General features: G+C 40.6%; 1 protein-coding gene across 6 annotated transcripts in view; it reads left to right on the top strand.

Annotated features, from left to right (window-relative positions):
* Positions 1-1,383: 1,383 nt before the first annotated feature.
* Positions 1,384-18,385, top strand: part of LOC118509319 (trafficking kinesin-binding protein milt) — an 81,974-nt gene continuing 64,972 nt past the window's right edge. Inside the window, exons 1-5 of one of the 6 annotated variants that reach the window (XM_036049776.1) lie at positions 1,384-1,519; positions 2,150-2,945; positions 4,108-4,284; positions 15,506-15,674; positions 17,517-17,726. In XM_036049776.1, coding sequence (XP_035905669.1) covers positions 15,623-15,674; positions 17,517-17,726 — 262 coding nt within the window. In that variant the 5' untranslated portion in view covers positions 1,384-1,519; positions 2,150-2,945; positions 4,108-4,284; positions 15,506-15,622. Of the gene's footprint in view, positions 1,871-2,149; positions 2,946-4,107; positions 4,285-15,505; positions 15,675-17,516; positions 17,727-18,385 lie in introns of all 6 variants that reach the window. The other 5 variants (XM_036049777.1, XM_036049774.1, XM_036049778.1 and 2 more) reach the window with 5 other exon arrangements.

The following is an 18,385-nucleotide window of genomic DNA, read 5'->3' as shown; positions in this document are numbered from 1 at the left end:
CTCGGCATCAAATAACGGGTAGCAGCCAATTTTCACATTACGTTTTAAATGCCGTTCGAACCTATTCCCCACAGCAAAATTAGAATTTAAGTTACCTTAATGTACAGGACCTTTCAGATAATATAAAAAATCTTTCCATCGTGGTACATATAATTTACTATAAAATTTTAAGTCCCGTTTTTGTACGTCGAGACTAGTGTTTTCTTTTAATAAAATTGTCATCTGGCAACTTTGCAAAACTCTCAATAACTAATTACATGCCTTTATAGACTTTTAGCCTTTCTGAGTAAATTTTTGGAATTTTTTTTTGAATTTTTCAAATACTACGAAGGTGATAAGACGTAATACGATGTAGGTTCATTTTTACTAGCGTCTTCTTCTTCTGTGGTGCTACAACCTCTAAAGGTCTCGACAGGGCATTTGTGGATTCCTGTAACTTGATTTTTCTTGCAGCTGAATTATCAGTTATGCGTTCGGGGGAGATAGTCTGGATGGAAATCGATCCTTGGTCCTACCTTGTGAATACCGGTGCCTCATTCCCTTCTGCTTCAATTTGAGATAATATCAAATACAAAAAATTAAATAAAGTAAAATTTTAAAAAAAAATCATTTTCACTTACCAACGTTGTTAGCCTTACGAATGCAGGTAATTCGCTTCAACTCATGTCATTCAAATTATGGTTTATTTAATTGTTTGTAGACCATGGAAAAGAAAACTTCCGCGATTTTTATTGGAAATTACTCACTACTTAATCTATTTTTTAATTCTAACCAAATACGTGTACACTCGTCTTAATATGCCGTACAGCCTTGGCCAAACTGCGATCTCCTCGTTGCCATCACAAATTTGACAGTTAACCAAGGTGTATGTATTGAGAACAAGGTGTATGTATTTAGAAGGTGAATTTTTATCGATTTGACGGGGCGCCATTTTAGTCGAGTTATGTCAGAGTTTGTTTACAAAAACATATGGTATGGGGCTACAAACATGAACAAACAGCCTCGATTCTCAGTCCCTTGAGCAATTTCGCTAGTTTATGGGTCATCTTCGCATATCAAATGTTGTCCCACAGAGGATTGACGATATTTGGTTGCATTTTTCGTCAAAAAATCGCAAGCGATACCACCACCGGCGCCTCCTCCCACGCTTCCATTACTCTTCTCAATTCCCTTCCCTTCGATGATCCAGGAACTGTTATGTCAGGTTGAGAAATGTCAATTTGCTTTGGCCCATACCATTTTGTAAACTAACTCTGACATATTTCGACTAAAAGCGTGGTCTGTCAAATCGACAAAAAATCACCTTCTTAATACATACACCTTGGTTTCGACCAAAACGCGACCCGATTGTGCACTGGGTACGGGAAACAACTCTACCACCCTATATCCATATACCTTGAAGTCAACGTCAAACTGAACGTGTCAAATTCATGAGCTAAATCTTTCCTTGCCCCATACAAAAAAGATAACATGCAATGATCTCCTCTAGTGTACGCGATGTTCCTTGATTCCTCGAAAAGTGAGCAGAAATACTTCTATCCAAAGAACCGTGCGTGTATATAGTACTTACCACGATACAGTGAAACCCTGAAAGAACCCCAGCAAGCTGAAGTAAAGAAAGAAATTATTCCCCGTCGGCCCTGCAGCTAAAATTCGAGGCGCTTGGCGTCGGTGCAGCGCACAGAGCAGATGATTTCATCCGCTCAGCCTCCTTCGGTCGGTGGTATCTCGTTGTTATGGTACCGTGCGCTAGGGCACGGCAGAAGCAACAACCGCCCAATCACTGGTGAAAATAATCGCATTTCGTGAAGCAAAATCACGCACACATTACACACATTCTGCACAATCGATGTGTGTGCGCGTAAATTACGTGAGTGTTTCTCGGTGGCCTCGCCAGCAACGACGACGACGACGGCGACGTCAACGGCAACCGAGCCGAGTGTGAGAAAGTCACTGCAAAAAGTTACCTATCGATTCTTTTTCTGCACATGTTATTGGTTTGTGCCGAAAAGATTCGTTGTTACGCGTTTTACTGATGTGTTACGTCCGTTTTTAGTATAATTAAAGCAGTCTGTTAAACAGGAGACTATCATCATCTTCTTCCGATCGTGTGGTAGCTCTAGAAAGTGTTTGTTAATTTCAATTGCAGTTCTGTTTGTACCAGCAGCGAGCTTTGAATGGTAAATAATCGATCCTCTGTGCTCTCTGTTCGTGAAAATCGTGTGTAGTGAAAAATCGGTAACCCAAAAGTAAGAAGGAAAGCAAAACAAAGTATACGGAGTAACGCGTGTGTGCTCTCTTGTTCGCTGGGTGTGAATGTGTGAGTGTATGTGCCGTTAAAAATTGGTCATAAATGCTCTCACGGTGGTGAAAATTTTCTTCACGAAATTGACGGCAAGAAAAACCACCCCAAGAGCGAGCAGGGAAACCTCGTCAAACAGCAGAAAAATACGAAAAAAAAGTGAAGGGGTTGCTGGCTACCGCACCAGAATCAGGTGGTGGAACGAATCGACGTCAGACACGGGGCACCGAATAGTCAAAAAAGGAGTCACCGTGCTTGGTTTTTCTTTAGCGGAAAGAAAATATAAGCACAACCTATACTAGCCGCCGTCGCCACTAGTCTCGCCTCGTATTTTTCGCAAATATATGTGTGTTGCACGTGTTGTGTGAGAGTGTGGGTGGATTGACCAAGTGAGGTGAGGAAGCGTGGGAAAATCGAGCCAAAACACACATCCTTCAGTGCGTTTCAAAGGATACAGCAACATCACACATATCTCCCGTGTCAGCTGTGTGCGCACATGTGAGAGAGAGAGAGCGAGAAAGCGTGAGTGTGTGTTTTGATAGAAGTTGTCATCTTTCCCCGTCTGTGCCGAAGGAAGCGAATAATAATCCAAGGAAGCCACCGCCGCGCTTGAGGCTGCTGCATCAAAATTGCACTAAATTAGGTAAATGTGCGTGTTGAAAGAATTATTGCTGGAATGTGCACCAGGTTTTTAGTGAAAACAACTATCGAATTTATCGTACAAGCAGCACTCAATTCAGCGGTGTTATTGAGTTTTTTTTTCGTTGGTCGGAGCAGTCGATTATGTCATCCCTCTTTCTGTGTGTAGTAGCAGCGGCGAACAGTTCGATCTTCGAAGCACAAACAACACACGCACGATCGTTTGCCTTGGTACTGTGGTGTGTGTGAGCCGTCGAAATCGATATGAGCAAAAAGATTCAGAAAAAATATATACATTTTACGACACAATTCATTTTTTGTCGTTTTAGTAGAAAATCACGAAATTACAACGCCGAGTACGAAGACGTTTTATTCGATGGGCACTTGCATGGCGTCTTCTAGCAGAATCCTCGGAGCTATATGTACAAGATGTGTCATTTCATTTTTACACCGCGGCTACGAAAACTGCTATCACTGAGCCACTGAGCTGGGCTCTTTGCCGACCGTTTCTTAATTTTCAAAGCATCCGCATTTGACCCTAACCTTGGGCGTTTGTGCTGTGCGTTCTCCCCCTCCTTTTTCGGCGCCATGGTGTTGCTCATTCGAAGTCGGTATACCAGGTGTGAAGTCCAACTCCAAACCGAAGAAGCAGACGGGGAAATCAAGTGTGCGTTTTTTTTACGATGGCAACGATGACCACGACGACGACGACGCTTGCTTTGTTTAATTCATGAAAAACATCACGAAATAAGAAACTACTAAAATCGCACAAAATGGAGCTACGAAACGGCGAATGAACCAGAAGCTCAGGAATAGCTCAAGTTCAAAGTGTGCGAAATGCAGTTTGTTGTTGTGGGCTTCCACGCAAGGTGACGTGTGAAGCAGAACGCCTACGGGTGAGGTGTTATGCCAGGTGCAAGTGCATCTGTGAGTAGGGGAGGTGACTTTCCATCCCATGGGTGACCGACTTTGCGTATCAAATTGCATAATTTTATCGACCGGCAAAGTGGAAACAATTATAGCGATAAAATGAGTTGGGGAAAATGTGTGAACTGTTTCATTTAACGGATAGGTTTACATCATTATTTTATCTAATTGGATCGTTTCTATCACAATTTAAATGACGAAATTTACTAAAACATTTTCTCTTTTTTTCCATTTTTCAGAAAACAGGAACGAAGCGCACAAAAGTGAGCCGATAAAACAGAATAGAAAAAAATGCACAAATCAATCGACTGGAATAATTTACCTCTGTTTCGGTTGTAACTACTGCTGCACAATCATCGCCCATCGTACAATCATCGCACACCAAACCGGCACACATTGCATTTCGTCAGAAAAGGGTACGTACTTCAGCGATAATCTTTTTCCCATGTCTCCAACCGTACCGGCGAATCATCGCCATACGCATGTTTTGAGAGCCGGATAAGACTACGCCAGCGGCGACTTATCACTATGTGGTGGGTGGAAGATAAATGTTATCGTGCACCAAGCTGAAGGAACTTAGTACCCGCTAGTCGGAGCTGATAACTGCAACAAAAGAAAAAAGGTCGTTCAAAGGTGTTTGTGTTTGCAATTAAAATCCGATGCGTCGCAATTATAGCGCAAAAGTTTGTCTATCATCGGTCCCAGTATCAGTCTTTTGCAGTAAATACCTTTTAAGGTTCGATTATGAGAGGGGGGTTCGAACGGTGGGAATCGGCAACCTAACTTCTATCCCATGTTAGGTTGTTTCATTCAAACTAAACATTTCCAAATTAAATGGTAGTAAAAATAGTAAAAAGTAACTGCTCTATTATCAGCAAAGAAAGATTATTATAAGCTATAAGATTAAATAATCTGTAAGAACATAAAGCCAAATTCAATTCAGAGTTTTTGCTTTTTACTGACTTACACACTTGAAAAACACTGGTATAGAATGTTGAAAAATATATATCAAGCTAAAATTGACTTTTTTCAAAAAAATATGCCAAAGCATTATGACCAGGCGCTAAAAGCTGTATTTTTAACCTAGTTTTTAAGAATGGATTAAATGTGTTATGTCGCATACAGTAGTCAGACCCTAGAAAGTAGTTAATCCATTCCCTGTTCGAAAGTAAGATTTATATTTGGAATCGATAACTTGTTTCATTTTACCGAGCAGCGAGTGAAGCTACACGTAGCGACTAAATCCGTCTAGAGTTACGAGCATCGCTTCCAAAACATCGCATCCATTTCCTGTACGGTGCGTTGAGCCCGTTGAGTGGTTTTGATGCATCTTGTAGTACGGTTTCATGGGATTAAAAACTAATAATAAAAGACCTAAAATGCAACACAAACACGTGCCGCTTACAAACGGTTCGAAGGATGAAAATGGATCCGCTCATCTGGTTTCAATTTTCCTCGTTTGCCACTTAATTAGGGCTTTCGTCTTCTGCAACACAATCCGTTCATTTTTGTAGCCGGTGCCGCTGGGCTACCATGTGGAACTGTTACTGTATACTGTTGCCCTAACTGAATGCTTCCGCCTTGCGCTTGTAAGTGTGCTTTTAACCGAAAAGCGTTTCTTCAATGTTGGTTGGCTCAACTTTTCACTTTCAACGATACGGAATATTTTGGGGATCAAATATGTACTATTTTCATTAGAGACAATTTTATGCACCATAAAATATATTCATTTTCATACAAGATGTTTAGCTGATTTACTGACCAGCGCTGTTGTTCCTATCAAAATGTGCATGATTTTTGAAGCGGCTTGTAACTTGCTTGATTTGCTGTTTTATTTTCTAATGCGAGAGGATGTTCATACCAAAAATGCTTCTGTTTCCTGTCATACTTAATTATCATACACTTCATATGCAACATGCAACGATGCATTTGTCGGCAGGAACACAACATTTAACAACGAGCATAAGCAACGCTGTATACTACATGATGCAGCGGAGCCGTAGTCGTTAAGTTGACAGTTAACACCAGGGCCGTGTGGGTTTATTTTCAAAAATAACTTCGCATCGTGAGTGTGACCAACGTTCCGGTTTAATGTTTCAGCTACGTTCAATTAAGTCCCACTCGCATTTCTTCGTGAAAGAATGCTAATGCTCTGCATTCATGCAACTCGTCAAAGTTTGAAGATTTTGGAGATAAATGTGTGTATTTATCGAGAATATCATTATTATTATTGTCTAAAATGTAAAACTTTTGTCAATCTCTATCGTTCATTGTATAGAATAAAAATGCAAACAGACACTGTCTTATGGCACCTTCCGATGCAACCCGGTGTCGGAGTCCGGGAATAGAACCTAGCGAACATGATTCACCTCATCATCGTCCAGAGGTGTACTCTCCCACCGAGTTCCAACGAAGGTTCAGGGAAAGTTCTATTAATAACATCCCCTGAACCAACGCGTGGCGGGCGCTCGTGCATTCTTCGATATCCGTGGTGCATTTTTACCCCATTGGAGCCAATCTGTTCGAGTGGTGTGCAGAATTGGAGTGTATTCTTTTGGAGAAGCTAATAACGCCTTTGAGAGTTGATGGAGCTATTCGAAGTCTTGCTTTTGTGATAGATTCGTCCAGCAAACCATACGCTCTGCGAGAGAATCTCTTCATTTGCAAAGGCTTTTCTAGACAGGCGTGATTTCAACAGAGTGCTCTCACTGGCCCGATCCCTCCGCCCGACTCGATTGTGGAAGCGTTAGCAACGTCCTTCAACTTTGAGAGCGCACTTTTTAACGTCACGAAGATGATAAGAGCTCTATGGGGAGAGGGGCTTGTCTCGTGATCTAAGAAAGTCCAAGCCCTTTAGCTTAGGGCAAATGCGGCCCACACTGCTAGTGATTAAGGTTTGTTATCACTTAATCATAGGACAGCTTGGTCAGTGCTGATTCCATTCGTATGTCGCTTGTGCAATACTCCAAAAGGGATTGCTTTGACGAGTTTGTTTTATTATTTTTTGTATCCTTAATCGTTTGAACATCTCATATAACGCCTTTTAGACTCAAATTTATTATAAGCTGCGGAAGACGAAGCGTTATTTACACTTTTGTCGGTTATATAAGCGAAACCACATGAAGAAATGGAAGCAAATAATGATTATCTATTCATTTCGTTGTCTCGGTTTCCCAACCATCTTGAACGCTATTAGCGATAGACGTGGTTCCATTCTGTCTGGCTAGTTTGCTGCAGACGGCATTTTATTGGGTCCATGCTCTATTCTTGGCTAGGATTAAATTTATGTGTGTAAAAAGACAAGAAGCAATAAATGGACAGTCGCATAAAAATTTCTAGAAAAGAAGGGTGAATAAAACTACTAGGACCATACCGCATTTCCTCCTTCTACGATTTAGCGTCTAGTGCAGAGGTCTTCAATTTGCTTCCAGAAGAGGTCATACTGACATGAGGTTGGTTAGGGAGTTAGTTTTTCTTGAACTTTTATTTGATTTGCTAAACTCTCCACTGCGCAACATTTGCGACCTCTTTCGGTTAGATCTGCAGTCCAACATAAACATCTTCGTAAACGAATTCTGTATACTATCACAAGCTGTACATTATGTCAAAATTAAATATTCACAAAACTGTACAATAAAATGAACTTTAAAAAATGCCTTGAAACGCATCTCTTTCTCTCTCTCTCTCTCTCTCTCTCATTCTCTCTTTCTTTCTCTTTTGGCCCAACGACCTCTTAGGTCATGCCTGCTATTTCTGACTTACAAGACGATACCACCACGTAGTTGGATAGTCAGTCCTCACTACGGGGGAACATTCCCGGATGGGATTTGATCCCGATCCTGCTGTATGAAGACCGGTACCGTAATCGCCTCTACCAACGGGCCGCCCGGTGCATCTTGTCTTGTATTAAAAACGCGACTCGTGATGGTGTATTCTTTAAAAAAAAATTGCCGGGAATCATATTAATCTATTAAATGCGATCCTCGCACTTCATTGACCTTGAGGCTCCTGATATACACGAAAATAAAAGCTATAGGAAATAGTGGTTTAAATTTTGTTTACCGATTTAAATTTAAAATTTACAAATCAAGACATCAATATTTATTTTTATTAATATTTTTGATTTTTTTTATAATCTTGGAAGAACTTCATAATAAGTTATCTATATTTTTAGGAGACATTAAGGTTCTTCAATCACAAAAATCAATCTCTTTTTGCTTCGTTTCCCGGTTTATGTTTCACCTGATTTTTTTTTTTGTAATTCAACATGTTTGGACTCGAGACGTTGTAATGTTTCTGTTATCTAATGACATGTAACTGTTTGGCACACAGTATTGTTTTGATTGAACAAAATGAAAGTAGGTCATAGCTGTTGCATTATGAAGGGTTTGCTAATTATTATAGAAGTATAGAACAAATATATACAATTTTATTGTTTTATAGGTTGTAGTTTAAATTTTAAGATAATTTGTTGAAGGTACATTAAAAATTCAATGTAGAAATAAATAATGTAAGTCTTCTTGCCTTCATTACATACACCTCGTTAAAAAATGAATAATTTTACATCCTCTAAGTCCAAACGTCCAGTACATTCAGTGTTGCTAAATGCAGTTTGAAGCATATGTTCATAATTACAAGCTTTTCGTACAATGCCCATACTTCATCATCACATACGGCCTACCACTTTGCAAATTCGCGGTGACCTCGCATCGTTGGGCCGAAAAAAATCCATACGTTCGGAAAAGTGCATACGTGATTTGGCGCACACGTTTATCTAGGCTCTGGGCAACTGCGGACCGAAGAGCGCGGATGTAACATGTTGGTTGCCCCATGCGGTGGTGCTTGGATGCGAACAGATTGTTGTGGAAGTGGGACAGATACCACGACCAACTGGAAGCAAACGTTTCGAATGTTGTTTGAGGTATTCTTTTTTTTTCTCAGTCGACGCTGTTAGCAGCAAGGCTTGTTATTGTGGACATTATACCGGCAGCTTTGATTCACATGTTTTAAACGAACCGTAGTGATGTATGGTTTGTTGAATTTACAATCTTTATGCTTCTTTTTCTGTAACGGAAACAGGAACTGAGGAGTGTGCCGAGCTAGCTTTCAACAAGCAGCCACCAAAAATTAAGGCTCGTTGTTACCGGCAGCTGCGAGTAGTGCGATACGGGACGATTGAGTCGATATCTCCAGCTCAGTCGCGGTTTGAACGTGTTGGTTCATTGGTTCTGCGCGCGCGTGTGGGCTTACTGCAACGGTGGCTGTTGCTTGCATCAGACGGATTCAATTATTTGTGCAGTGCAAAAGAGTGTTCTGAGACCGCTGAATTGTATAGAAAATTCTGTTCCGTGCATGATGTGTCTCATTAAAAATAATTTCGACACAGTGAGTAATGTTGGTTGTATTGTTTAATGGAGTTTACTCCTTTCAAAGTGATGAAGCCATTTACGAATCTGTTATCGAACGCGTGATCGAATTTCCTTCTAGATGCATCGACAGAGGCACACGTGAATTGCTGATAAAAATGCACGACGTATTTTCACAGTGGCGCTTAGCGTTAAATCGTTTGTATTTAGTCAAAGGTTTTTTTTGCTTCAGTTTTGACAGTTTTTAGTACGCAAGAAGCTATTTGCTGTTTGGCCTTAAAAACGGTAAACGTATGACATTGAACTGTCGTTTGGGAAGTCGCTGCAAACCGACAGCCAATTTAAGACAGCTTTTCTTCGACTGTCAATTTTGGCGAAATGTGTTCATGCTGCTGCAGATTACATGTGTGTGTGTTTGTTTGTTTGTTTTGCCGTTTAAAATGTACTTATTTAGTGTGGTAGTTGATTGGACCAGGTCGGACCATGGTAAAGCGGTTAGAAAGTCCTTGCCTACAAACAATTCGCGCATTTGTAGAATCATTTAAAAATGGTGACGGTTGAAAGCATTTGTTGACATGCTAAATTTAGAAATTACCATTACTTGGAGGTTGTCGATTCTTCTTCTACTTTGGCAGTTCAACCCACGAAAGATCTTAGTTACTTAGTTTATACATCAACAATCATAGTTCCAAAGGCCATAAGCAAGAACGGCGCCGCTACTTCTGGCCCAAGCCAATGTGGTTAGTTAAGCAGACAAATATTATGTACATCCTATTAAGTTATGATTTTTTCCTCATAAACGTGTACTAAATCAATGTGATCGATAAGTCATTTCCAATCTGCCAGTCAGACGCTGGCACAAGAAAAGGATTTTAGAGTGAAATGAGCACACTCTATTTTTTCAACACATACGACCTTTTACTCTTTTGGGCCAAAACCAAGAAAAAAACAACCTTTATCGTCAGAGCAAATTTATGCAACCTCACGCTTTGAGTGTCATATGATGTCGTGCATCATCGACAAATTTATATTTCTTAAGCCCCACCAGTTCTAGACCGTAGCGTTGGCATCCGTTCGCCACCAGACACTAGAGGGATATTAAGGAGCGCGCACGGATGGCAGTTGACCATTGGCTTACTACACTGTAAATGACGTAGGTCCTCACGAGATCATTCTTAACGCCAGCACGAGAGACAATTTGTCAGTTATGTTTTGCTTCTTTTCTGCCAAACACCGCTAGACTGTACTAAACGGGGCGTTAGACAGTTATTTTTAACGATGCATTAACAAATTTTCCCGCAATTTTTGCACCTATTCGGTTTATATTTTTTTCAATCTCTCTCACAAACCAGCTGAAATGTATCGTTAGGTTTGTGATGTAAGCAATAAGCTATGTTCCCGTGGAGGGCTTTTTTTGTTATTGTTCCATAGTTTAGGTACTTTCTTTTCTCGTGTTATGCATGGATCTGCGTTACGAACGATTGAGCCGTGCATTGTTTTGCGGAACATAATTTATTCAGTCGGAGCTTCTGTGTTGGCATTTTTCATTCGTTCTTTCCTTGCATTTTCTTTTGCTTTGCATACTTTTATGTTGCCAAACCACAAAGATTGATGATGTAATCAAGCGAAATAAAGTATTCGGTGTAGGTTTCCGTTTCCTTTAGAAACAGTCTCATTAAACTTTAATGTTCGTGCATAACATCTTTGGAAAGCAGCGTTCATCTTTATCCTAATGATCGATCTCTTAAGCAGTAAAGTTATATTAAAAGTGAAAAATATTTAACTTGTTTTAAAACAATAGTCAAATTATGGGTATGTTTCTTACTTTCTTCCTTTCTTATCGTTATGACGATGATGGGTTTGATGGGTTTGGTGGCCGTTCAGTTGGTCGCGTCTTTTTTACTTTTAGCGATCGTAGAATCCGTTTGCTACTGTTGTTTACACATTGTGAACAGCGCTCGTTACGAACAGAGTTTGTGTTAATTATGAACTCTCGACTATTTTTTCTTCTCATCCGATGGGGAACCCTCCCATACAAAGGTGCAGATTACATTCTTTAGTGTTTTCACGGGAAACTTGCTGCTAGTTTATTCACGCAAAGAGCGAGAGACATCTGGTGCTAGTCACGAATAAGGCTATATCGTGCGGAACCAGTTACCTAACGAACGGTTGACACTGAAACGAACGGTAGCGTTTTCAAGTTCAATTCCTTAGCGAGCATAGGAACAGTGTGGTGGAGAGTAATAAAAGCATTATGGGGATAATGCTTGTGATCTTGAGGGGGTTTTAGATGTTTCACGTGCCTGAGTAATGTGTTAAAATTTATTTCAAACATCTGTAATTGTGACAGTTTATTGTGACCACGATTATTCATTAGGTAATATAAAATGTCTATTTTTCGAAGATGCTTCATATGTTAGACAGAACTTTCCAATCCAACGTGTATGTATATCGATCAACCAACATGCATGACTCAATCCAATTCGAATTCAAGCAAAGCATCTTCACTCACAGATTTATTGCATTGTTTCACACTGCGTACCAAGTACCTTTGCTCACTTATCCTTGCCTTTGGACACTTCCGGCGCGCGCTGGGGTTTTCGCGGTGTTGGTGCTGCCGGCAGATCTATTTTGATTCATCGAAACGTAAACGAGGTGCATCGCAGTCGCGCTAGCGAAACTTCGCGACCAATTGGCGTCGGAGCAAAACACCAGGCAAAGTGATCCTCATGACGAATCGTTTAAACAGCCGCGATCGTCGGCCGCGAAATTGATGTAATTTCCCGACTTGCTTGCGAACAAAGCTACTCTGACGCTATGTGGTAACAAAGGGGAGTCTGTCGGGGCTGCTACGAATGGGATGTGTGGTTGGGAGTTCATGGTTAGAAGGATCGTAAGATACGCTTCGATCTCCCTAGAGCGAGATGATCCACTGAGTTTTTTTTTTTTATTAAACTGCCCAAAACTTTTTTACTAACTGTGCAACTAAGCACTAACAGTTTTTTTAAAATTCATTTGTTTATTTGCATCGTTAGCTTTTATTTTTTCCGCCATATCTTTGGGTCTCTACCACTTGGTGCAAAAGAACACATACTTCGTCTCCAGCACGTTTTGTATCATATATTATTATTTTACTCTAATTTACACATTACCACGAAAATATTTACATTGCCCATTTTCTTTCCCATTTCTTCTGGTCGCCAACAAACACCGTCTCGCAGTAAGGTGCAACACGAAAGCACAAACAAAACAAACCAATCAACCTGTGCCAGAAGCGCTTCTTACCGGCAACGATTTGAGGTTGATCGTGGCTGGTTGCTCTAGCTTCGTTTCGCTACGAACAGTGTTCGATTTTCGCTGGTTAACACTAGCGCACTGGTGCTGTCGAGAAGCTGTGTTACGGCCAACAAAATCGGAACATATTGTGTAACTAACGTGTAACGTTTGTGCGTCGTTGAAGGGGCTCACAATTTGTATCTTCTATTTGCACACTACCCTACCGTGTTTGTTTCTCCAGCACTGCTCGACGGAAAAGATGGCTCGGTGTGATTGTGTGAAGAAAAAACTGCATGTGCGTGCAGTGAGTGAGTTGGGTGATTTCGATTAAATCAAAACCTACCATGGCGCTTACCAATGGTGAACGGATTTATTTGATATGAAAAGTGCATCGCATCAACTTTAATCCGGCATGCTCCAATCAGTCAACGTGCTAGGTTACGTTAAGGCCACACTATGCATCGGATTTATTCGGGAACGGTTCATTTTCACCGCACACAGCCCACCACTATGCGTAAGTTCGGTGCAAATGAAGTCTCGGACTGGATGCACGAAGGAACATCATCCCTGCAAACAATTTCACTACAAGACGTTCTGTTATAATTTGAATGGTGGCGTGTTGTATTTCTTCGACTAATTACGGATCTTTGGATGTGGGTGCAGCATGCGTGCTCTTGTTCTCTATAACGGCGATCACTGTGCATTAGTGCTATGGTTCTCTTCACACTTGTTGATTGCTAATTGTTTGTTTACTATTTACACTGGAAACAATGCTTTGAAATCAGAAACAGTTATAGTTTTTTTTATGGGGAAATAACGTTCCTAGTTTATCGTGCCGTAAAAAAGCGGCTTTGGCTTTCCCCCTTGTGTGTTTTTGATCAGTTATGCATTTGTAACGTTTTATCAATATGATGCTAATTCTAGCTCAAACCTCATGAAGGAATTAAATATTCGTCCTATCTTTTAACGTCGGCTAGTCTATTTCCATGGACTGTACCTGCTAAAAATATGCGTTTTTTTTAATTGTGTTGGATCTTATCGCAGCTTGTCGCTGTCTGCCTGGCGGGTCCGAATGATGTTCAAGATATAGCTTTTGTCGGTATCGGTAAAGATACGTTGACGTGCATGCATGTTTACCCGTTTGCCATCTAATCCATCCGGATCCATGGCATTTCGGGGTTTAATCACCAGTTTATCCAGGGCTTCACAGGACTTCGAGAGTGGTTCAGATTTTGCAGATGATTTTCTCTGTGTAAAACCTATCTTTTTGCAAAGCTTCTATTTTACTAACCCCTTTTAGGTTGTTATATGTGCTTTTCATGCAGAGTCTATCGTCGCGGAGAGCACCGTAAATTATGCACTATAAAACACGTTGCAGCTGCGTGTGTCTGTGTGTGTGGTGCAACGGAAGTCGTCAGAAGTTCGTTAAACTCCTGACCTGACCCAATGTGGTCGCCGTATAAAAATCGATATGCGCCGTCACAGCCAAGGGTCAAGCCTCTGTTCAGACGCGCAAGTCGTCTGTTGTAGAATGAGCCGTTGCATAACCGAAGAACTATTTCAAGTGGTTACGGATGTAGATGATTTATGATTTTTAATTTTATTTTTGGGTACGTCGTCCTTCATTGACTAGATGCAGAAGGGAGGGATTTTAACAGTACAGAGTACAGTTGAGTGGTTCGTTCCGTCGTCGTGTAAGTAGGACGGCAAATGAGTTTGACGCCCAGCCTGCGTTTGTTAACATGGATTTTGGCACCGTATTCTATTGACACATTGCCAATATTTCAAGAGTTTGTTGTACGGGAGCTTAGCTTTGTGGATTGTTTAGTTAGTAGAGGGATGAAAATGCAAATGCTTGCTAACTTTTTGCATAATGCATGTCTTACAGTGATCTTGAAAGATGCGTTCAACTGTTTAACGGCATGAATATTTGACTTGATAATGTATATTGATACGTGTATTGATGTGTGTATTGATGTTTCATCTACGATCAAACATTGGAACTAACGTCTCATAACTTTTAAAGAAATAAATCGCGATCACTTGATTAATCAATCTTTTGAAAAAAGAAAGATAAAAAGAAAGAAAAAAGAAAGATAAAAATCGAACTGATCAATCAATGATAAAGATACAATCAATTTCACTGCGTGAGTTATACAAGAACGCCATCTGATGAATGTATATTCATCAGCCAAAAGCCTAGTCAACTACTGTTGGTTTGTTTATATACACGCGTTGATAATGATGTGGTTAGTGGTGGTCTCATCGTAAATGTTGTGCGATATTTTTAATTCGCATTTCTTTTAATCGTTACGACCGTAGCCAAAAGTTGGCGAAGATCGGCAACGGCTGAAACTGCCGCACGGACGGACTTTGTACTTGAAATCAACCGTAGCACGAATTTAGTAGTTCAATGGCTTGCTGTTATGTAAAGCTCCTCGTTCCCTTCCTGTGCAGATCCACTACAATCCCCCCGCGCACGCAAACGACGCGTAATTATGTCACCCAGCAAGTGATTCGCACACCAGGCCCGCCCATCATCTCGGCCAGCCGAAAGGAAAAGGGAATGATGGGGGATAACCCTGCCCTTTCGTTGTGCTGCGGAAAATTGGCCACTCTAACCTTTTCACTCGCCTCTGAACACGGTGCAACTTAGGCTTACGGTGCTTAACAAGATGGACATAATTTAACATGATGTTAGGGTATGATATCGTGTGAAATGTGCTGGTGGGAAAGTTGTGGGCCACTCTTTTTGGAATCGCGTTAATTCCGCTTAGGGAATAAAGGTTAAAACGCGAATTAACATTGGCAGCAACATGACCTTGACTTTGGGGATACATAATGGGGGAGAAACTTTAAACATTTCTGTTTAATTTTGGGTGCATATTAAGTGTATTGCTCGGAAAACAATTTTAGATGTACTTCTTTCTTTTTTCATTAATTTGATAGTTGCCCAAATAAAACTAATAATTTCCTCTTTGCTTATCTTTTACAGGAACAGTATCAATCCAAACTGGCTGCCTCACAATGTGGGGCCAGGATTCCCCTGAGCCCCAACACTCAGGCGACAATCGAAAAGCATTTGCCAGGGCTGCCAAGCAAGCGATTGCTTATGCAGCAGGCCTCTAAAATCACGGAAAAACGAGACGTTGGATGCATAACGGGTTAGTAATTTTTTCATCGAGAATTGTTTATACGCAATGTGTTGTACGTTGTCACAGACAGTAATATTTTAAAAAGAAGATTTGTTTACTCTATTTCAACTGTATTTTTATGACATGTGTATAAGACATGCCAGTCAACATCTGCAGGTTTTGTTTGGTCAATTTCATGCCATATTATTGCATGTCCCATTCATCACTCTCGCTTGCCTCAAACCGTACTGCGCATGAATTGTGTCCAATTTGGACGATGTGTGGATTGTTCGAACTCATTCAAACGCTTTGCACCATGTGAAAATGTGTGAATGAATTTACACGGTCCGACGGTAAGCAGAATCACCGCTGGCGGTGGCGAAAACGATTAAAGGTGCCGGCACATTGTTTCGACATAACTCGACCGCGAACCAAAATGGAGAGTGGTTATGCTGATGAGGATCGGCAGGTCCACTGGTGCTTGGGCACTGGTTTGTTTGCATGATGTGTTGCAATACATACCGCTTCTCCTCTGGGGAACTCGCCTATAGTGGGCTATGAGCTATGCTATGAGGACGCTCGATGTTGGAAGATTATCTTCCCTCATCGTCTTGTTGTGTATTTCTGAAATCGGTTGGAGAAATTATGATGTTATTTCATAATATCTTGAAATCGTCTGTGCTTGGTTAAGAAGATATGATTGTTATATTGATAATGGTATTAAATCGATCACAGATACATAATAGAAACCCAAAATAGAGGAATATCAAGATATCAACCCAAACTGAAGTAGATAGACTTTGATATGATATGAGATGATTGGATTCGTTCCGATGACCTACGACTAGTGTTCAATTTCACCGTATGTTATGCTCTGATTCCGTTGCCGCTGCTACCGTAGAAAGATGCGGATCAGCGACGATCAGCTGTAGAGACTTGTGTTTTTGCTATGTTTGGTTTGTAGCGAGAGAGAGAGAGAGTTTGTGAAACACCGGCTTCATAATCAACAAAAGCTGGAGACGTTTAGTCAGCCCAAAAGAGCAGTGTTACAGTCAGCGTGCTATCTTATGGTTGGTCATGATTCGAAACAACAGGAAACACACAACTACTTGCAATTGTAGGGCAATATGATAATGTTTTATAGAGAACTTGTGCAAAGATAAGCATCATACTTGAAAAGCGTAGTGAGAAATGATTACGAAGCGAGGCTGACACTTGATAGTCTTTGATATCAAAATCAAGTTTAGTGAATCAACACTTGGTTTTGAGAAAATTGCGTCCTAAAAAAAATTGTGTGAACAAAACTTAGTCGATTTATTATTTTGAAACGTTAAATTAATTTTACAAATATTCAATTTAGTACTGTCGCTTCGAACCTGTTGGTGTGGTGTACGCAAACTCTGCTCTAGATTCCGTTATATGCTAGCACAAAATGCATTCTCTGTCGATTTTGTTGCACCACTTACACGTTTTCGAAATAACTGACTGCACACTCCCTGCTGCTTTGAAACCACGTGATGTGTTAGTTGGTGGCTACCGTAAGATCATATATTTTCAACGTGTTGTTTGTGGAACAACCGTTTTCTAAAAACAGCTGCTGTCCATCAGTGAGTTTTCATCACCTAGTCCGTTCAACGAACAGCGACATCCTGTCCGCGAGTTCCAAATAGATAGTCAAATGCGCAAGCACACAAGTATGCAGGCAAATGCACGTACACATATTTGTAGAAATTCATCTTATCTACCTTCTTGCTTATGTAAATATGTGATTTTTGTTAGTGTAATTATTCATACTTATCATAGTCCGTTGTTACTAATCGATAAACTAGAACAAGTTCTAATGGATGCGTTGATTCGTTTCTTATCCAACAGAAGTATGCAGCACCGACGACTTACCCGAGGTGGAGATTTTCTCCCTACTCGAGGAGCAAATCCCACGATACAAGATCCGGGCGGATACGACCACCACATTCGGTGGCTACGAAAATCAAGACTGGTTCGTGCAGTATCCAGCGCTACCGATACCGACGGAGGGGCTTGGTTTGACGACGGAGCAGACGCGAGAAGCGCTAAACTATTTCCGTAAGTGTTTATTTTTTCACTTTTTTATAAACACACTTCAGAGTTATTTTTGAGGGTTTCGATTTTGCTGGTGTGCTCGCAGTTTTCCGTCCTGTGTGTATCGCCTGTATTCGTATGGGCAAAGACACAAACCGCTGTGGAAACGGTGTGCCTTGCAAGAGCCCTCTGTTAGCTTTCATTGGAACTATAGGCTGAAGAGTTTCTCGAGCTTGCCGCCCGATGGCGCTGCTTTGAAATGTGGCTCGTCGGAAAGAAATCTAGGCTCCGAACGTTCATAGTTTTCGTTTTTTTTTTGTACACCGTAAAACTAAAGTGAGTGTGTTAAGGATTGATTTTTATTTGTTAAAAAATTAAAAAAGCTACCCAAATACACCCAAATACTGCTAATATGAACAAAATATGCAATGAAAAATAGATTTTATATTAGACTTTCTGCGAGCGTCATCATGCACGAGTTCGCAATGTAAAGTGGTTGTGCTGTTTATCTTATCAGTTTGCACTTTGCTGGTAGACACGGTTGCAAAGAGCTGGTGAGTGTAAGATGTGAACTTCTTCTGATAACAAAATGGTCTGCTATTATCAATATTGATTCCGCTCAAAGTTCTCAATCAAAATAAATCGGATGAATTTATTTTTTATGATTGAATACCTGAGCAATG

The sequence above is a fragment of the Anopheles stephensi genome, chromosome 3, assembly GCF_013141755.1.
Source record: "Anopheles stephensi strain Indian chromosome 3, UCI_ANSTEP_V1.0, whole genome shotgun sequence".
In the NCBI taxonomy this organism is placed as follows: Eukaryota; Metazoa; Arthropoda; class Insecta; order Diptera; family Culicidae; genus Anopheles; species Anopheles stephensi.
The sequence above is the reverse complement of the archived record's forward strand: the minus strand, read 5'-3'. Positions and strand labels throughout refer to the sequence as shown.